This window comes from Corvus kubaryi, unplaced genomic scaffold (assembly GCF_017639235.1).
Source record: "Corvus kubaryi isolate FWS band 111438036 unplaced genomic scaffold, C.kubaryi_AGA036_p1.0 37382, whole genome shotgun sequence".
NCBI lineage: Eukaryota > Metazoa > Chordata > Aves > Passeriformes > Corvidae > Corvus > Corvus kubaryi.
This window is the reverse complement of record NW_024581124.1, coordinates 1,708,197-1,729,565: the sequence shown is the minus strand read 5'-3', so window position 1 is coordinate 1,729,565 and position 21,369 is coordinate 1,708,197. Positions and strand designations below refer to the sequence as shown.

Sequence of the window (21,369 nt, the reverse complement as noted above, 5' to 3'; positions counted from 1 at the left end):
GCTGACGACAATTAACTGCTCTGGCTCCCATCTCAAATTTACATTTCAGATGGTTGGTGAAAGAGCTGTTGCCCTTGAGCAGTGTGGGACATGTCAGCTCTTGCACTGGCAGTCCCTGCAGAGCTCCAGCCACACTTGCTACAGCTGCCCCCTGCAGCCATTCAGCTGAAGAGATGGGAAAGAAAGACAGACAAAGTATTTTATTCAAAACGTTTAAAAAGTTAATAGACAAAAACTGATAAATTATTCTCATTGCATCAATGAGAGATACGGCATGATGGTTTCCTCTTGCCCCCACACCTTACACCACACAAGTTTGTTCCCTACCAGTCCCTGTTCCTTGAACTTACCCTGATGTAGCAGCAGTTCAGTATCAAGCCCTTAAATCCTCTTCTCCATAGGTTGTGTGCCCTGATTATGTTTCTTACAGCTCTGACAGTATCTCATCAACATCCTTACTGATCAGAGAACCTGTCAAACAAGTTACGTCTGCTGTCCTACTTTTGTTTGCTGTCCTACAGTCTGTCCTCTCTCCCCAAGGCAGACAATGCCTATGGTGAAGTTTTCCAAGCCTCCACCTATTAACCTGAGCCAAGTTTCTACATCGGTTCAGGTGCCCAGCAAGCTTCAGAATGCTTCTGAGCCCTCCCACATACCCAGCAGTGTCAGAGCTGTATGAAGGAGGCACTTGGAGCATTCTGCCCAATGCCTGTCCTATACACTCGGCCTGGACGAGCCATCTCACGGCCACTTGCTCACCATTCTGGCAACAGCAGTTTGCTCCAGTGTTGCAGGACCTGCAGCATCACAACCCTGAACTCTGTGGTGGTATTGCTCTACTCTGAAAGTAATCAACAAATACAAATCAATGGGAAAGAGCACTCAAAAATACATCAGTAACTGAAAGCACTTTGAGAAGATTGCTGCTTTCCTTTCCTCCCATCTTACAGCTACAGGCTCATCCCTACAGCCTTCTCCAGACCATGTTTTAGTTAAAGGCTTTACAAGACTGAAAAATATTCTTAAGAACATCTTAAAGGACATTCTGAGGATGGTGGAACACTTAATATAAGCATCGGTTAGTTCTAGCACCACAGCTCTGAGTCAAATGGTTTTTTACCCTCTTTCCTTTATGCTCATAACCTCCAGGCACAGTTTACATGGGCTTTTTGGGGGGCAGAGGGGAACAGTGGCAACATCAACATACACACTCAACAGCTTACAAAAACTGAAGCTTTATCCCTTTGTCCTTTGAACAGCAGAATACCCTGTTTATCACTCCTGCAGGCGCTGGAACAAGCTGGCTCACCTTTTGTTTTAGCTGCAGTGTGATACAAGGCTGCTCCCACACCAATCGCTTTCCTGCACAAGAAAAATACCCACAGGAGGAAGCTTTGGTTAGAGAAATTCACAGCGGGGTGGGGGAAAAGTCAGTGCTCTTGCAACTGCTGAGCAGACATTCAATCTCTGTATTCCACAGCTCAGCTTTGAGTTTTGGGGAATACTTAAGGACAGGACAGCTTCAGGCTTACAAAGGTTTCTTCTTTTCTGGACTGAAAGGCAGATATGAATATGAAGGAGAAAAGGGGCTAAAGGACATTTTAAGACAGCATCACATCCCAATGTAATAAAAATCTAGTGGTACTGTAGCAGAATGTGCTAGTGCAAAGAGACTAGAGGCAGCTCCTGGACAGTCATCCATTCATTGTGCTCAGTCAGGTGCGTGTGATTTTGTCTGGAGGCATGAAACCTGTGTCACCCAGTGTTCGAAGGGCCACTCTGCCGTTGGGACGTATCACCAAGTGAGTGATGCTGCCGTTGTTGAGAGACAGTCGCAGCCAACCTTCCGGGGGGAACTGCAGTGCTCTGGTGACAAAAACACACATATTATTAATTCATGAGCAGTTAAATTAACATGCCCTCACAGCATCACCTTCTGTCCCAGATAAGGAGGGGAAGGAGGGGGAAAATCAAAATTGGTGGGCACTGTGCAGCTTGCATACCAATGCCCCCAGTCAGCCTTGGAAAAAAGGCCTTTTCTTTGGAACTGATATAAAACCACAGCATTGGTAACTGGACTGGGGCCAAGAGTGCACTTGGCTAAGCAGAGTGCCCCAGATGGGTGTGATTACTGCTGACAGTATTAGTTCAAGTGGACAGAAGGTAGCAGCTCGAATGCAGCGAGGCTGCCAGGAGTGCTCTGAGCCCCATCACAGACAGAACTGGGGATGGCCCAGGCTCCGGCTGTCCCCACGAGGCTGCAGCACCACCACACCTCTGCAGCTGGGACAGGGCAGAGGCTGGCTCAGCACCCAAGGGCCACCTCTGCAGAGACGAGGTGGATGTGGCAAACAGTGACTGTCACACTCCAGTTCAGCCACGCCACCACAGCAGAGGCAGTGACACAGGATTCACTCCAATGGCCTGCACGTGCCTACAGAAGAAATTCACCAGAACTACTTTCCATCGGCTACATCATTCCTCAGGAAGGGCAAGAAAAAGTACCTTGTGCCTTCCACAGCATCACAGCTGGTCTGCAGCCATTCTGAAATTCCTAACTCAACAGCTCCAGGAGCTCCATCAATTGTATTAAACAGCTGGAAAAAATACCATGCTGCCTCAAACAGCTTTTGCCTGTGATACTGAGGAATAACTTGGTTTTGGCTCTTATGACAGTCTTGTAGAAAGCTGAAGAAATTAAATACCACTACAGCCAAGCTAGATTTGAAGTGAATGTTACATGGATTGTCTTCAATTGTCCTATCAGACTGCCTGGAATAGAAGGCACAGAAGAGACATTGAAATGAAGAGGAAAGCAACAGCAAAAAGTATGTAAGTCTTTCAGAAAAAGCCTTGGCAGGAGCAACATGGTATTTTTTAGCATAGCAAAGAATATTCTGTTTACCTGATCAATAATTTTAAGTACAGCAATTTTGAAAGGCTCTAAAGCAGCCCACAGAGCAGACAGGCCAGCATTTAACTAGCTCAGCTAAATAAAGCTAACTGAAATTGTTGTAGGTATTGATCAGATTAAACTTTAATCACATCTGTCCTGCTCACGACAAATTATCTTACAGAGAGTGCTTTGTTGATGGGGAAGAGGAATAAAACAGACTCAGCTGACTGGATACCGAGACAGGCAAAGATCCAGAACTGTTTTCTCCTTTATGAACAACCTTGACGTTATTGGAAAGATCCACTCTCCCCTTAATCCAATACTGGATGGTACTGCAAAAACACACTAATGCAACTTGAACATAACTCAAAAATATCCATTAGCAAAGAATTCCCAAAACTGAATCAATCTTTAATTATACAAGATCAAATTCATGTCACCTCAAAGAGACGCATCCAGTCAAATGCTCTATTTGTAATGTTTTCCAACAGGCCCAGCCCCTCAGGCTTATGGAAGCAGAAGCATATGGTAATTAAAGTGACTGTCCAGATGGACAAAAAAGGTTAAGTTTCACCGATTTAACCATTTTTTGCTTTAGAATTAGAATGAGAAAGTGTTCTAATTTTCAAAAGTACCTTGATGAAGTTGCAGAAGCAGCTGCTCACAGTGCAGGCACTGATCTCCAACCACTTCAAAGAAGTCAAATCAACACATCTCCTCCCTCAGTGGTGCCAAAAGCCAACCCTGTTCCAGTGAACCCTCCCTTGAGAAGCCCCAGGTGAACAGAGCAGCCAGCCCGTACCTGCACACGATGTAGCGGATGACGTTGGCGTGGCACACAAAGATCTCGTAGCTGTCCTCCTCCTGTTTGGCATCAGCTCTATGAATGAAGTTTCGAAAAGCAGCCTCAATTCGAGCTCCATCTTCGTAATACTGCTAAAGGCACCGAGGTCACAGTTACACACCGCTCAGAGCAGCACGGGCCACTGTCTGCATTCCTGGGGTCTTCTCTCCTCAAGAGCTCTTGGTTATTGGGGTGCACACTTGGGGCTGAACTAATGCTCAAGGGCTGCAGGTTATTTTAACTGTTCTGCACACTTACTGGGGAGGAGGAAAGTATGCAATTATCTAAGGGCTGTGATAAGAAACATCAGCTCAGACACTGCAAGTTACTGCTACTGTCCATACAGAGTATACTGAAAAAAAACATAAAGAAAACTTTAAAGAAAAAGTTACCACAGCTTCTGGTTTCCAGTGGGAGACTGGAGGGTCTGGTTCTATAGGTGCTCCCTCTCTCAGCAGATCAGTACTGATCTTTTTGACTCCTGAAATATTAGATACACAATCACAAAGGAGTTCACATGCCATTACAAACAGCCCCACAACTCTACAATCAATACATTTTTCACAGTCTTTCTTTGAGGAAGGCTTACTCTCATCCTAAAGTCCGTTTTAGTCTACACACTTCTGTTAAGGGATATGGATCTCTCCAACAAAACTGTTTTGCCATCAGCAAGACAACTTATTCCAACTGTGAACAGAACAGCAAGCTGTTTTCCCTGTCTGTTACACTTCGAAAAAGTGTATTTGTACTTTTAAAGATAAACTGGAAACAAGCAGATTTACGGCTGTAGGTTTCTTTATAAATACAGACATTCACACAGGGCTGGAAAATGGCTAAATAACATCTCAACCTTAAGGACAAGCTTAGAATTCTACTGGAAGCAGTTTTAAGGATCAGAAGACAATGAAAAATTAAGGGAACTCTTACCTGGTAGATGTTTGCTTATAATTTCAGTTGTTTCAGTTGCTCTAGTCATGGAGGAGTGGATAATCTGATCAAATTTTAATCCCAAACTTGCCAGCCTGTGTCCAGTCAGTTCTGCCTGCTCTCGACCTTAAAAAGTACATTCATTATATAAGTTGGTGACACTCCCTTAAAGACCTCAGGCAAACTACCAAGAGAGTTGTCCAGCAGACATAAAAGGCCTCCATCGATGCGAGGCTTTTCCTTTCAAAAAACAACTGGAAAACATTTTTATTAGAGCCACTGCTTACTCAGGCCAAGCTTACTGGTTGGACAATTTCAAGTCATTCTTCCATTGGTAGGAAAAAAATTGTTTTAATTAAAAAAAAAAATCAAAACTTATTCAGCAACTTTCACTGAAGTATTCAATACCCCTGCTAGCCCCATCCCAAGGACACAACAGACCACTCAGGCCTGACAGTGTGTTGTTGTTCATAAAGGCAACACCAGCTTGGCACAGTTCACAGCACCTGGGCAGCCTCAGGAAGGTTCATCCCACCTTTCACGCAGGCAGGTGAAAAGACAACAGACAGGTTAAGTCACTTACTTAAGGCACAGGATGAGACAGGATTAAGATTATACTTTGTTACCAGTTTAAGACAGCACTTAAGGCCTGCAATTAGCATTTCACTCCTGTTTACACACCAGTACTTGAGATGTGAGTGGAAAAAAAGCCCACAATAAAAATTCTTCCCCTCTCAAAATAGTGTTGGCACATATATAATCAAGGAAGTGTCCAATGCTTTTAAAGTACACTATTAAAAATAATACTAATTAGCGTTTTGAGACCTAGTCACAGGATCAGTGAGTTAAGATTAACACCAACAGAGGTTATCCTCATTTCACGTAACTGATTAGCAGTACTCCCAGAAACAGTGACAGCAGCAAAAGTGAAATGTATTTAATTATAAACACTCCAACTGAAAGTCAGAGGTGTTTTCTTTTTAATAAATCAGCAGATTAAATGACAAGAAACACAAGTCACCTTTTAAGAGAAATCCATCTCAATGGAGCAGAGTTTAAAAGCCTCAGCCCTTAGGAATAACATCAGCTGGCATGAAAATTTGCTCAAGCAACCTTAAGATAATTCAGAATTTCCTTTGACAAGTTTCTTTACAACTGAGTGTGTTTAGAACTCTCTAAATCACATCTTAATGTTTGGATTTAGAGGATCAAAAATGAAGAAAACAAACTTACTCATGACATCTTTCTGCCGCAAAGGAATCCAGAAACTGGATTAAGGATTGGCAGCAAGACCCAAAACAGTGCTGAGTTACTGACCTGTACTCATCAGGACAGCACACATGAAAAATAATTTCCTCAAAATGCAAAGTATGATGCTGCTAGTGATACCTACCCAGTGGGGTCAGAGTTCTGTCTTTATCAGCCCGGCCATCCAAATTATACTGGGAATGACGGATAAGGAATATGTGCCTGGTGGCTTTTGCTTTGCAGTGATCTAGGCGAGAGGCAAGTTCTTCTTCCCCGGTTTCTTCATTTTTCTTTTTGAGGTTGATAAGAGCCAGTGGTTCACGTCTAAACAAACACATTTTAAAGAGTCATTTTTAGATCGGGGAGACTAAGAGGCAGGGGAATTTTACAGATATATAGTCTTGCCTTATTTCCAGATATAGCTGAAGAACTAAAACTGACAATTTAGCCACTTGTACCATGAAACTGATTCAAACCTTTCCGTGAAAGGTATAAATAAATGCCTGCATGAAAAAAAAAGTTGATGTCATAGGTTAAAAGGCGTGACTTGACATAGGTAAATTTGCCACTTAGTGCCAGCCACCTGAATTAATTCTTGGGAAACAAAAGCAGTGAACAACAGAAAAACTTGTAGGGTATAATAGTAGGGTTTTTGACAAGAAAAACTAACCAGGAAGGATACCCAGGAAAAGGGAAAAAGGTGTTGACTGACCATTAAAGAAAGAAAATGCTCCATATCTAAAAGGCCGTGTGATAACACCTACACAATTTGCAATTTATCAATCACATTTGCATCAAATGACTAAAAAACCACTCCCCCCAACAACATCCTAGAAAGACTCCAACCTTCTGCAGTGCACATTGGGAATTATTTTCTGCTTTAAACTAGGTCACATCAGGTCTCTCCAGTAAAACTTTCTTTTATTTTTCAGCCTGGAGTGCTTATTTATCCTTCCATCTTTTTCAGCACTCTCTCCCCTCATGCCACTTTAATCTCTCTTCCACTTGTCACAGTGCACACGAGCACCCTGCTCTGCACATCACCCAGACAGCTGACCTGGTTCCTCCTGAGGGCATGGGGATCTTCCCCTGTCCCTGCTATCACAGGTTTAGTGCCACAGATCTCCCACCGCCAGCACCATCCCTGCACCATCATCACCAACTCTGTCCAAACCTTCCCCACATTAGTCTGGGCTGCTCTCTGCACTGATCCTCCACTCCATTAATACAAATCCTTTTGCTATGTCACTCCAGAGCATATTTCATTCATACCAGACATCACTTCTTCCATTATTAAACTTGTTTATTTGATGATAGATTTTTTTAATCAAAAATAATTTTTATTCAGTTTGGGACAAAGTAATTTGCTCATAGAAAATTGCTGTTTCCCATACCTATTTCTCACAGCAAGACTGGCTGTGCAAAGCCCTCCTGCCTCCATTTTGCTTTACTGAACACATGATTTCCATTAAACAATGAGGATCTACACATTCCTCAAGCTGTTGAAGTTCAGCAAGGCATTAAAAATTAAACAATAGTCCAGTAAGAAGAAGTTCTATTGCTATTTCACAGGATACTTCTTTTGATTCACTGGAAACTATACTGCTGGCAAGATACAATGGGAAAACAAAAAAAATCTCTAAAATCATTTTAAGAACATTTGTAAAGCAGCAAAGGGAATAACTCATCTGATATCTGAAATAAAGTATTCCACATGAATGAAACTAGATCTATCTTCACCGAGAACTGAGCTGCACAATTCCTGTGCAAGTGGCACAGACCAATGCAACATCCCAAGTGTGATACCCTATCTGACCAACAACAAGTTTGATATTTGCATTCGTTTGTTTCAAACCTGAAAAGCCATCGGTTGTTAAGAATATTGTACTATCTGGTCATCTGCTCAAGATTTGACCTTCTGAACATTCCCTGCTCCCAAAGAGCAGTGGTCAGATATTCTGTGTATTTATAAGCCATTTAACAACTTTTCTCACTAGGTGCTTCTGCCAACAACATCCAAAAGTCAAGATTAAGATTTCAAGCAGGCCACAGCACACCAACTGGTAGACTGCAAGCAGCAGAAAACAAATTAATCTACGGTAATATATTCACACTCCCACTGTTTGCACACTATGACGAATGCGGATACACTATTCTGAACTGCTAGGAAGTATTATCTGGCCATACTATCTGGCGACAGCTCTGCCACTTACAGCGCAATCTCTACTTCCTGGATTGGTTAAAAAAAAAATTACGTGAGTCTGAAAGTACTTTAGAATCCTTGAAGAAAATCAACCATTTAGCAGAACCAGGAAGGCCTGGAGTTGCAGTTAAACAAGCAGCTTTAGTATCTTCCTCAGTGTAACTGTGTAACCAGTTGCAACTTTATTTAATGACGCTTTTGTTTTTATCATGGGGGGTGTACAGAGACCTATTTATATGAGCATTTGATCCTGTAGCCTCTCAAAAATCAAAACGATGCATTATACAATAAAAATCTGTTAGTGCTTAGGTTTGGATTTACTATGATTAAACTGGAGCCTGACATAAGTCTCCCCTGGGAGATAATTCTAGCAGACAGAAGCTAAATGAGCCAAAGCTCAATACAGATATCTGCACGCTCTAATTAAAGATTCAGAAAAAATGTAGTCAACCCTTGCGTGAATGTGTTTCAACGCTGAAGAACACGACTGAGTAGGCTTCAAAGCGCCGCTGCCTTTACAAGGATTTAAGACCGGGCAGCTTCATGGCCAACACGAGCAGCAGGCCCAGTGCCTGCCCAGCACGTGAGAGCGCTTGGCATCCACACGGGAGCTGCTGCCGAGCTGAAAAACCCTGGTGCAGACATAGAGCAACACCGAGACATGGCCAAAAAAAAAAAAAAAAAAAGGGGTACCTCTTCTGCCCAGTGCTTACATTTACCACAAGCCTGAGGCTTGGCAGTCTCGCTGGCCGAAAGCATCAGAATAAAGGGATCTGCACAGGGTAAGTCTCCGAGCTATCTGAACAAAACCCAGCGCTGGCACATCCCTCCACGGCACTCGGGCGCTCCAGCGTTCCACGGGTGTTCACGAACTTCAACTGCATTCTACTCTGAGCGGGTCACCACACGGAATTTCCCCGGGAAACGACTCGTGGGGTCCCTGCCTCGCCTCGGGGCTGCCCCGTGGGGCCGGGGGCTGCTCCCGCAGGGCTCCGGGGCCTCCCGCCCCGAGCCCGTTCCCCCGCGGGGCTCCGGAGGCGGCTCAGGGGAGCTCCCGCCGCCCCCGCTGATCCCCTCCCGACCCCTCACCACAGCTGCGACCTCCCCAGGCGAGGAGGCGGCCCCGCCACCGCATCCCGGCCGCGCCCACCTGTCCCAGTTGCTGTCCCAGTAGCTGCCGGTGCCGGCGGGTCTCTCGATCCAGCCGGCGGTCGGTGGGCAGGAGGCGGTGGGCGGCAGCAGCAGCAAGCCGGGCGGCGCGGCGGAGGGCACGGCGGAGCCCCCCGGGCGCGGCTCGCTATCGCCACCGCCGCGGGCCGGCTGCTTGCCCACGACGACGGCGGAGAGCAGGACAGAGCCGCCCGCCAGCCCGCAGGCGGCGAGCGCCAGGGCGCGGCGGACCGACATGGCGGGGCGGCCGCGAGCCCCTCACCGGCGAGCCGGCCCCGCGCCGCCCGCCCCGCCCCAGACGGAGCGCGGCGCGGGGCAAGATTCCTCCGCGAACGGGGAGCACGGGGCTGCACAGACCCCCCCGACCCCCCGGCCCTTCACTGACCCTTACGGGCTCGGCCCGGCCCCCTCTCCCCGAACCGCGGTGCCCGCGGGACTGCACCCGCCTCAGGCCGGGCTCAGGGACTGGTTCTGCCGGGCCGCTCCCAAACCGGTTTCCGCCCCGGCCGGGTCACCGGGTGGGGCTGGGCAGGGGATCCCCGGCAGCCCTGCCTGGTTTAACCGCCTTGTGCGGTCCTTCAGGGTGGAAGAGGCCTGTACGTTGAGTCCAACCACTAACCCAGCACTGCCGAGTCCAGCATAGCTAATTACAAGTCCTGAGCCTTATCACTGTGTCCAGCTACTCCTCAGTACAACAAAGACCAGGAGTTTTTGGACAGGGTCCAGCATAGGCCACGAAGATGATGGGTCTGGAGCATCTCTTACGAAGGCAGACTGTGGGAGCTGAGCCTGTTTAGTCTGAAGAGAAGACTCTTTGCATAGGTGCCCATGATAAGATGAGGAGCAATGGCCTTACACTGAAACACAAGAAGTTTCACTTCAATGTGAGGAAGAACTTCATGTTGAGGGTGGCAGAGCAGTAGAACAGCTGCCCAGGGAGGTCATGGAGTCTCCCTCTCTGGAGATATTCCAAACCCACCTGGATGCATTCCTGTGTCACCTGTTCTTGGTGACCCTGCTTTGGCTGGGGGCTTGGACTGGATGGTCTCCAGGTCCCTTCCAACCCCAGCGATTCTGTGATTCTGTCATACAGGAATCAATCTCTTACAGGCAGCACTGGGTCCCTGGCACTGGAAACCAGGAACCTACATTTTTGGAAATAAAAGTGGTTACCAGCCAGGTGCACTCCACAGAGCCAAGCTGGCAGCACCCCCCCAGGCATTCCTGTCCCACCGCTTGGGCCTCTGGCCTGAATGCTGCTCCCCTCTTCACATGGAGACTCCTTTCAGAAGCCAGAGCTCATTACAGCTCCACGCATTGCCTTGTGCAGAAGAAAGATATGGTGGAACTGGAATGTTAATTACCTGTAGATGGGCAATGGTGCTGTTGTAACCTCACAACAGAGGCCTCAGGGAAGGATAACCAGAACAGACCCCCCTTTTCCTGAGCTGACATTCCAAATTCAGCACTGGTTTCTACCTGTCAGATTCAGCAGTTTGCAAATGGTGACAGAACTGCTTCTGAATGTGGACCTTGGGATGTCAGCAGATTTTAGAGATTCCATTATCCAGCCTTTGCATATTTAATTGTGCATTCTTACCAGTCCCATCCACCTGTTCAAGCTCCAACTCCATACCCACATTCCCCACACTACAAATTCTATACTACTATTCCTGTTATTCCACTAACATGCCAGCTGGGCAGAGTTTTCAACTGCCAGATTTCAAACAGTGTGAGTGATTCCAGAGCCACTGAGACCAGAACCTGTCCCCTCCTCCCCGAGCACACAGAGATGTTCCCCTGAGCCCTGGAGTTAACACGCTCAGCCTCCTGTGGCACTGACAGCAGGTGCACAAGAACGTTGTGCCTATCCAAAAGAAAACGGTCTTTCTGTTAAAGTGAAGCCACCTTCCAGCTTTTCCAGTGGAGTGTCTTTCCCCTGTCCACCACTCCGTGTCTCTGCTTCACACACATACGATGCAGAGGAGACACATCTGACTGGAGCACACGTCCTTTGGCTCTGGGGCATTTCACAGACCAACAGTGGCTCCCAGGGGTCACGTAAGAGAATCTAACCCTGATGAAAATCTGCCACAGACCCTCCTTTATCCTTCTTGCCTGCTCATTCTCTGTATTTAAGATACTCAGCTGTTTCTTCTTATATAGCTTTAAAATGCTAATTTTATTATTTTTCTTCCATTTATCTTATTATATAGGCAGGTGTGTGTATTTATACTTTGTATGTTCCTTCTTACCAAGAGCCCAGAAGAAAAACATCCAGTTTCTCCTAAAGTAGCATGGTCCCTTTCCCCCAGGTCTCAGTGTCCCAGAGTCCTGCAAATGCCTTCTAAATCTTTCCTCTCATGATTCCTTTTCTCTTTTATCCCTAGTAATACTTATTCTCCATTAAATGGTTCCACTTGTGTCCTACCTCTTCCCCTCCAGCCTGCTCTCTAACCTGAATCCCATTTGACTTACAGCATCTCACAAAAGAAGGAAAAAATTGCACCAGATACCATCGCTCACTTGGGGACAGGGGCAGGCTGAAGCTAGATCAGACAAATAAAAAATTCCGGATTAATCTCTCAGTTGCTTGAACTGAATTCTAAAATCATATGGTTCAGTTTGAAATTTCAGTGCTATTCGAGGTGCATTGCTTGCACAAATAATCTGCCATTTGGGGTCAAAGTCCCAGTAATAAACACAGGCAAGTTTCCCAAGTGCATGATAGTGTCACCAAACACACCAGAGCTGAGCTCTGCTCACCACCAGGAAAGCTTCAGACTGCTGTTAAGCAATAGTCAAAATTGTTTCCCCAGCACAAAAAAAGTATTGCTGAACATCTGGGCAATCTCATTGTGCTAGAAAATGAAAATGGATAATATTGATTGTTTGCCTCAGTGCTGCATTTTGGCTGTCATTCTTCTGCACTAACGCTTCACCATCAGGAAACTCCTGTGCCTATGCGCCATTCTGCAGTTTATTTTTGCTTGGGTTAGGTAATAATACACTTAGACAATTTATGTTCAAAAGTCTTTTGAGATTACCTTAGATTTTCCTCAGTATGTCCAAAAATGTTATTTTTAATTAGATTATACTTACCACTTTGTAAAAATTGCAATTCAATTATGTAAAAAAAAAAAAACAACTCTGAAAATAATTTGTTGAAGGTTACCATTAATTTGAACATACAGTCCTGTGTTCCATCAATAACTACCCAGCTTCTTGCTCTTTGTTCTTTTCATACCTATTTATATTTGCTGCTATTGTAATCCAGTTTTATTGTGTTGTATTTCATCTGTAAGCAGAAAATCCATCTAAGAGGATAACAACCTACTGATGCCCACTAATGGAATTATTCTGTTAGCAAAAACAGTAAATGCTTGTGCTACTGATGCCACAGGTCCAGTCCTCAGGGATGAGTCCCAGGGGCTTACCCCATTTCTCTGGTTAGATGCAGAGATACCTTCAAGGAGGATGCCCTAGGTTAGGGCAGCCTCTGAACTATGCTGTGACCAGAACAAAGAGAAGGTAAGTCAGCCAGCAAAAGGCAGAAAGGTCAGCACAGGTGGGGCCCAACAAATGGTTTCCTCTGGCAGGCAGAAAAACCCTGTGGGAAAAGGAGGCCCAGGCAGCCCCCAGGGTTAACTTCACCAGGAATACAAACAGCTCATCTCTGGATGGGACTTGGATCACCACAGGGATGAGTCAGTGTTTGGATGTTTTACCATTAGCTAAAGGGAGATCAAGAGCAGGTCTCTAGCCTTCAACTGGCAAGCAAAATTTATGAACTTTCAGGCATTTTTTTAGACAAAACAGAGTAATAAAAGGACATGTGAAACAAGGAAAAAGTGGTTTTGTAAAGCCTCTTCTATGACCTCAAAAATATTTACTCACCATGTATCACCTTCCCAATGTAAAAAAAAAAGTGTAAATTTATTCTCAGAAGAGCTACAGAGAGAGAGAAAAAAAGTTAACATTATGTCATTTGAACCACATGTATTCAGACATACGCTGTGGACTTACTGCTGGCCTTCTTAAAGGAAATATTGATGTCATCCTGGCCTGCTTCAGACCCTGCAACATTTAAATGATACACTAGTTTAAACTTTTGGGTTATAAAATGATGCTACTTAAGCCCACTTAATAATTTTTATTTTTTTTATAGAGCAAGAGAGAATACTGGTTTTAAGCAGCTTTGGTTAGTATGATTTGATCAGTTAAAAACCAAAGATTTTGAAGCAGATGCTGGTTTCCTGACTGTATCTGACTGCATTGCTGAAGGGTAAGCAGGACAAATACTGTGTTGGGTAAATACAGCACAAAATTTTGGGAGATTTTGCCATGAAAGAAACTCTACATATATGTACTTTAGCAGTGATTCAGATCTTGAATTTAATCTACGTGGTGTGAATCACCTAGTAGAGGATTCTTCAGATTTCCTTTGACCAGAAAAAAAAAAAGAGAAGCTCATTTAAGATGAAAGACTTGTCCTCTTCCCCTGACACACTCTCTATAAACCTATTTAAAAGTAGGCTTTGCCTTATCTAAAGTATGCGAAGTCTTGATATCATGCATGATTAATCCATTTCTTAATTTTGCAGTCACAGTCACCATCTTTCTAATTGAAGCAGATTGAAAGAAATTATTTTAGTAACAGTGGGCATCACTAGTAAACTGAAGTATCTCAAGTATAACTATGAGGAACTGCACTTCTTTCCTGGGATTGAATTGCTTTCCCTACTCCTTTAGAAAGGAGTGACTGAGCTTGTTTAGTACACTGGGACTGTGAATTTAAGAAAAAGTCTCCTTGCAAGGTCTTGTACTTCTTAAACTGTCCCCAAATCGTTGATACTGCAGTGACAGGATAGTTCTAGGATCAAAGCCTGTCTTCTCTCTATTGCCATATGAAGCCTTGCCTCTGATGGAAAGCATAAAAAAAAAGAGTTTCTGCAGAGGACAAGAATGAAATGTAAAAAATTCCATCAGATGTGGGGGTATTACCCGCCAGATCTTTGTGTGCTCTAGAATCACATGGGGTGTGCCTTGAATGCTCCAGGGCATTGGAGACTTATGGAAATGGCTGTCAGCCCATGCTGTGCAGGGATTGTGTTTCCAGCATTAGGTGTCTCACAGTTTGTTACTGACAAGTCCTTCTCAGTACCTTTGCTTTCAGTCATCTAAAGCCAGAAGTTTTCACTCTACCAAACACATTCAGAGTTGCAAATCAAGACACACCAAAAATGTAATTGTGAAAGACCTATAAAAAAAGTCATTTCTGAACTGGAAAACCAGTTTCATTAACAGTCTCTGGCGCTTTCATTAAGTAAACACCTCAGTTCTGTCCCTGAAGTCACACTCATGAAACTAAGGGTTTATAACAGCCATACTAACACTGCATTATCTAATGTAATGCTCTAATAAATGATGCTGTATCCCGCCAGAAGGGTTTAATTTGAAACAGATGGTCTAAAGAATGGAAACATAAGCAAAGTATTGCACTGTAATCATTCTCCAGTAAACAAAAGGGGATTTGATATCATTGCCTCAAGGACCACCTGCCCCCCCAACGTTTTTGTCTTAGATAACAGTAAACTTCGATTTTGCTAATGAAGCACAGGTGCTGCTGATAGCTCCCAACAATGAAATAACTCAGGCATTTCTCCTAATCCTGATTAGCAAGTGAGAATTTGCTTTTGCAACAGCACATGCTGCTTTTGCAAAGTTCAGCTGATCTCTCTTTGCACCATTTTCTTTTATTTTTTTGTTTTAGAAAGAAAAATAAATAGTTGTTATGGTCTTGACAGTGTTGGCTTCTATTGCATTTGATAGTAACTGTCACTATTGAGCATTTAGTATTTAGGCACTGCAGTCTGTAAACCCAGCACTGCTTTTAGGTGCCCTTGCAAGCCACTAAAAAACCTGCTCTGCAAAATTCCCTTAGCAGGAAAGAGAGTGCTCTGCCTTCAGAACCATCTGAGACACCGTGACGTACTTAATTACACACTTTAGGAGATTTCTAGTTCTAAGGATCCTTTTAATGCTTTACAAGAAATACAAAGGCAAAATTCTAGCTCCCCCAAATATCCTTTCCTATCTCTCTGCCAGGAGCTGTTTTAGATATTCCCTGCTTTACTTCAGAAAAATCACCCTAGGGATGAGCTTGGCACAGGCTGTCTAAACCCCGCTGATTCTTTTTTTGGCAACAGCATTTAAATGCAGTGTTTTCACATACAGGCTGCATTGAGGATGTGTAGGCAAAACCCTGGGATGAAATAGTTTTGGGGGAAGTGACGCTAACTCCAGGTCTGGAGAGCCTGGTTGATACTCAGCCACACAGGGGACATTCTCCCCTGGTGACAGGGCACAAATAGCAGCTGCGGCTGCGATTTAGCCAGACAAACTCTCCAGCACCACACCCCCTTCAGAGAGACCAAGGCTGAGGCCAAGCCAGGCACTTGCTTACACTGCACCTACCTTTAAATATATGAATAATCTTTCTGAAGGCACTGAACTGCGTCGGTATTGTGCCAGCGTTAAAAAAACCCCACACTGTGCAGGGAAATAATGACTGTTGGAGGGAATCCAATTTTGTATTTCAAGCTTCTCTCTGCAATGCTGAAGACTACTTCTTCCCCTCACCTCTAATGAAAAACTCAGAAACCCCCAAAGCAACCATTTACTTGAGACTTCAGGAGCTTCAGGCCGTAAAAATCCCAAGCATTGTGCAACCAGTCCAAACAGCTTGGAAGTAAGAAAAGTTAATGGGATATTCAACTGTTTCAACACAGATGTGTGCTTAAGTGTCTCCTACACATTAGTCACACTATCTAGTAAGCTTGGTGCAATGCCTGGAGCTAAGAAATCTTTAATATTAATTGCTATTCTCTTGACTCACTGTGTGATGTTACCAACTCTTCTGTAGTAACTGGCTGAGAGCATTGTCCTGGGTGCTGTGCGGAGTCTGTGAGCATGGGTGCCCTTCAGACCCTGCGGGGATGAATTTCATACGGCTCTCACTGGATTTATACCTCTAGGGAGAATACCAATGGAAAGATGAATTTGTCCCAGTGACAGTATCTCTTGAAGAAAAACGGGGTGTAACATACATCTACATGACTGTTGGAACACAGAAATAGCCTTGCCTCTGCTGATAGAGGTGGTGAGCAGAGCACCAGACAGCACAGTGCTCTGTCCTGACGGTGTCGTTGTGAGCACTGCTTCCAAATAAGAGGAGTTAATGCAGTTCCTATGTCTGATCAGGGTTTGTTTTTGCCTGAACACAAAATGCAGAGTCCAGGACTGAGGAAACAATCTAATCTCAGTTATGACAGTCAGCACCTGGATCCTGTGGAAGTATTCCAAGTTTCCATTAATCTGAAACCTGTCCTACAGCATAGTACACACACTCCCAGTCTGAATCTAGTAGCTGGGAGCAGCACATAATTACGTTATTTTACCTGAGAAGGGTTTTTATTTTTTTCTATCAACATTATTTCTATCAACATCTATTAGAAAACCATGGAGAGCATCTTCTCATATTACGATACTCATTACTACATATGCCGTCTTTCTGTCTCATCCTCAACACTAATAAGCACAGGACCTAATTATCCCCATTTATAAATAACTTTCCTCATCCTATCTCTGTCCAACAATGTTTTGGCAGGCATCCTTAGCAGAAGATTTAGAATTATGTCCCTGCCAAAAACTATTGCTGCTGATGAATCACAGCACACACAATTGAAAGGCTGTGGTTGGTTTTAGAAATATCTGGGCACATACATACATATATATGTAAATGTATGTGTATATTTATATGTGTGTGTGTAACAACTTGGAAATTGCTATAGGTATAGATCAGGCAAAATGTCATTGTGGCTCTTCCTCTCTTCCAAATTATGTTACCGAACATATTCCATTGAATTGCTACTAATGTATTCATGCATTTCCTAGGGAAATGTGAAGGACCCTCAGGTGAAAATCAGCCTGCTGCATTGAGCCAGTTTGAGCACCACGTTAGTGTAAGTTATTCAAGTCACTAGTTGTAGGATTCAAGTGATGAATTTATCCTTAAGCACAGGATTAGGCAGTTACGGAGGATCCAAGGAACTCGGCTTCAAAAATCAAGTCATGTAAACCCAGGCTAAGGAGAGCATTGCTTTCCCAACCCATGCAGGGGATTGCTAATAATAGTAACAGAGTGTATATATATTTTTATAGATTTATTAACTGAACCAAGAGCAGAGAGCACACCCCAAGTCTCTTGTACCCAAAAAGGACTCTCTCCATCATTTGTGTCACAGTGCTGAAATGCAGTCCTGCAGCATCCAGGGCTTCAGAGACACATAAAGAGAGGCTGTATAAATATCTCTAGAATTTGAGTACATATAATTAAAAATATTATTCTGAAGAAAACCAAAAATACTCATAGAGAATGATATTAAAAATTCTGTAAAAATGGGGCAGAAATACACTACATTTCTAGGATATCCATTCTTATGAAGGTTTTTACATGTTTTGAAAAATGTAGATATTTTGTTCTTCAATGTAATTGGAAACATTTTTTTTTTTTGCCTTTACAGTTAAATAAACTCATATAACTTCTGTTTACACATGGACACACCTATTTTTCCTATTCCTTAAACCAGCATGTTAAAAATCCCAGGAATTATTAATTTCTATCTTCTTCCTGCTCCTTGAGTGAAAGACCATACTAGAAAAGGAATAATTTTGAGCATTAATAGGCATTATTGCTTCTTTGACAAGCTTTATGTGCTGTGAATATGGCAATGTAGATAAATGGATATGTACTTCTGTACCACACTGTAACAGACACAAAAAAAGACAGGAATTAACAACATTTTTCACGTGGCAACACAGCAGCTCAATCCTTGCTCTCAAGACAAGATGTGAAAGGCTGGATTTCCTCAGCTGCCCACGACATGTCAATGGCTGTGGAACTCAGCTCTTGATGTGTTCTGTGCCTCACCAGCACATCACAGTGTCCCCTCTTTTGGAGGTCACTCCCAAGCTACAGCCATTTCTTTTACTGTATTTCTGCTCAGTCATTTCAGTTATTATTATATATATGTACAACTGCTCCAAGAAGCAGGCAGGGAAGAGCAGAACTGCTTAAGGCAATGAAGCATATGGTCTCTTGGAATGCGGATTGTGCTGTGTGGGTATTGTGCAGAGGGTTTGGATTATAGGGAAATATGCAGGGGGTCAATGGAAGGATCAAGGCAGAAATGCCTTTTATCTAGCTGTACTAAAACAGCTTTCCAAAGTCAGCGTGAAAGACCGAAATTACTGTCAACAACACCCATCACAAGCACCCAAAAACTTCCTCCCCAAGTACGTGACCTGAGTGATACTTTCATTTGAGGTTAAATATGCCCCAAAAATGCCATACTGCTCCAGGACACCTGTGGGAGGCATCTGTTTCATTTCAGCTACAGAGCTGACTGCAGAACAGCAGCGCTTGAACCTCTCACAACACAACACATTTGTGAGTCAGGAAGTCACATCCCCATCCAACATGGAGCAAAGAGGCACAGAAAGACATACGAGGCAGCAGGAATCTACAGTGGAATCAGGAACTGGTGCCAGAATGCCTGAAGCCCATTCCTGTACCTCACGTGCAGTGCTTGGAGGAGAACATCTGGCTGGTACCTCTGTCACTGTGAGTCACAGCTCAATGCTGAGCAGCTCCCAACAACAGCAGTGCAAAGCACGTGAGTTTTGGTGGAGGAGACTCTGGTCAACAACAGAGCAGTTTGTCTCCACTACATCACAGTGTGCCTGAAAAATTACTCATAACCAAGTACCACCTATTTGTAACTACTTACTTCTCTGTTTTTAAGTCTGTTGTTTTACGTATCTGTCAATGAGACAATAAGGGCTGATCCCAAGGCCAGATGGATCCATAATATCCAGGCTGCAAAAAATGGGATTATGCTGTTACTCACTGAATTTACTCAGACACTGCAGTTTCCTAAGAAAAAGTAGCATTGGCTTGTATTTAAAAAAAAACCCCAACAATCCTTTCACCATCTGTTGCAATGAGTGTACAAGAGAAAAAGCTGACAGCAAAGCTGTATTCTGTTAAACCACCTGTGCCTGTGACTAGAACCAGAATATAATGCAATTTTATGAGCTTCCACAGTCAGCTCTGTCCCAAAGATTCCCATGTGCTCTGCTCCTACGTAACTGAAAGAGACTTTCATGTTATGTATGTGTGCAACTGGCACACCAGGAGCCATCCACCTCATATCTGTGGGAACAGTGAATGCAGGAGGAAACCACTGCCCAGGAGCCGCTGCCCTGCACACTGCATCTAAGGACAAGCCAGAAGGCAGAACAGCCCACATTGCTGCTCCACTACTAATCCCAAATTCCTCCTTGCTGCCTGCCACTCAAAAATGCCTCTGTGAAGACTATCTCTGTTGTGTAGAGTAGGGACAGCAGTTCCATTAAAAATAGAGTTGACCCCAAAATGGGATGTGTTTATGAGATTCCACTTTTCCCTTTGTGCCGTTGTGAGAAAAAAAGATGGGAAGTATTTGATTTTCTCCAAGTTAGAGGCTTGAAGAAGTCCTAATGTCAATGAACTATGGCAGTGAGCGAATTCCTGTGGGTGCCACTCCCAATGGCATGTCAAGTATAATGAGGCACCATTAATATTCAAGGCAAAAGTACCACTGATTTCAGGGGAAGTCAGATTTTAGTGTGAGCTAGGCATGGCACTCATGAGCTCAATACATTATTCTGCCATTCTGAAAACAGGAATTCTCATTTTAGGTGTTCATCTGGGGTATAAAAGCTTGTGATTTTGGTGTTGAAAGCCCTCCATCGAGTCCTCATGGTTGATTGTGTAATATGATTTACTGAAGCCAAACTCACAGGCGTGCTTTAGTTCCAAAACAACACTGCTAAAGGACAGTTCTTTACTTGTATGGAAGGCTACTTTTCTCTTAGAGAGTTCCAGGCATTGCCATTTCTCTGGCTAACCACACATGTCCTTCCCATTCTTCCTTTCAGTTACCACTGAGCTCAGTGGGACGATTTTACACACACAGACAGTGCTCAAGTAAATCCTTGAAAATTCTGCTCTTACCCCATATTGAAGAAATAGATGGATAGGCCAAGCCCCATGTGGAGGCTGGAAGTTAAAAGGTGTGAAATAAACCTCAGAAAGCAATACATGGCCCTTATGGCTTTTACATGGCAGATACTTCACAAAGTCTGGTGGAAGAGAGGTTTTTGAATTACTAATGTTCATAAAATCATTTTATTTCAGAAAGGGGATATTTTTCAAAATACCAGACTTACCTGTGGTACCCTTTTTTCTTCAATGCAATTAAACCCCTAGAAAAGCTCCTGGTCTGGCAGAATCTGCTGCCTAAGCCATGTTGTGCACTTCTGCCATTGTCTGATCAAACTGGCCCATGCCCACAAAGGCAGAAATTACTTTGATTAATGAAGAGCCATTTGACAGAATATCTTAACACAGCCTAGAAATGTTATTAAACTTCAGCACTGCCCATAGTGCTCACTGTCCATCCCAGGCCAGGTGTATTCTAGATCTAATACCATATGCTTTATGAACATAAAGCACTATGTCAGTGCTTTACGTTCCTTGCAAATAAATGGCAAAATTACTGTCTGAAAAATCCACACAAGGGATGCAATTGTAAAAGGTGAACAGGACGGCAACACAACGTGAAATAACTTGTAAGGCAAGTTGCTCTTACATTCTCTACTTTCTCCAAGCTTCCAGCACTGCTTTCCCTTCTCTCTGAATATCCCTTAAAATGGTGGGTTTGTCTACCAGTCTTCCATGGCCTGGAACACAACTACTGGCAGAAAACACTGTTTCCAGTCTACTTTATTTGCTTACATTTTTTTTTAAGTAATTCCGATTTTGTATTTTGCTGCTGATACAACCACATTTTTTCTATCAACACAGATCAGTTCCACTTAAAATACATCAGATAGGGACACCTGTAACTAGTTTTACTTGACTCTCTGTACACAGTTATGTATACATTATATACATATAGGCATTATATATACACA

General features: G+C 43.7%; 1 protein-coding gene across 2 annotated transcripts; it reads right to left on the bottom strand.

The window, feature by feature from the left end:
* Nucleotides 1-185: 185 nt before the first annotated feature.
* PGAM5 (PGAM family member 5, mitochondrial serine/threonine protein phosphatase) lies at nt 186-9,540 on the bottom strand. 2 transcript variants are annotated; one of them, XM_042034681.1, is made up of 6 exons: nt 9,269-9,540; nt 6,061-6,239; nt 4,668-4,793; nt 4,133-4,221; nt 3,699-3,832; nt 186-1,866 (listed from the first exon to the last, which is right to left on the bottom strand). In XM_042034681.1, exons 1-6 carry the CDS (start codon nt 9,523-9,525, stop codon nt 1,716-1,718), a joined length of 936 nt encoding a protein of 311 aa, XP_041890615.1. In that variant the 5' UTR covers nt 9,526-9,540; the 3' UTR covers nt 186-1,715. The 2 variants fall into 2 exon arrangements, with proteins under 2 accessions (XP_041890615.1, XP_041890616.1); XM_042034682.1 differs by having other exon boundaries at nt 3,699-3,829.
* Nucleotides 9,541-21,369: the final 11,829 nt, after the last annotated feature.

What these genes read in the sequence shown, in the direction of transcription:
- PGAM5 (XM_042034681.1), bottom strand. Translation starts at nt 9,525, where the DNA reads ATGTCGGTCCGCCGCGCCCTGGCGCTCGCCGCCTGCGGGCTGGCGGGC. An exon ending in TATAAGCAAACATCTACCAG is followed by an intron (nt 4,222 to 4,667) that starts GTAAGAGTTCCC and finishes CTAATATTTCAG; the next exon opens with GAGTCAAAAAGATCAGTACT. An exon ending in ACTGGAAACCAGAAGCTGTG is followed by an intron (nt 3,833 to 4,132) that starts GTAACTTTTTCT and finishes CGGTGCCTTTAG; the next exon opens with CAGTATTACGAAGATGGAGC.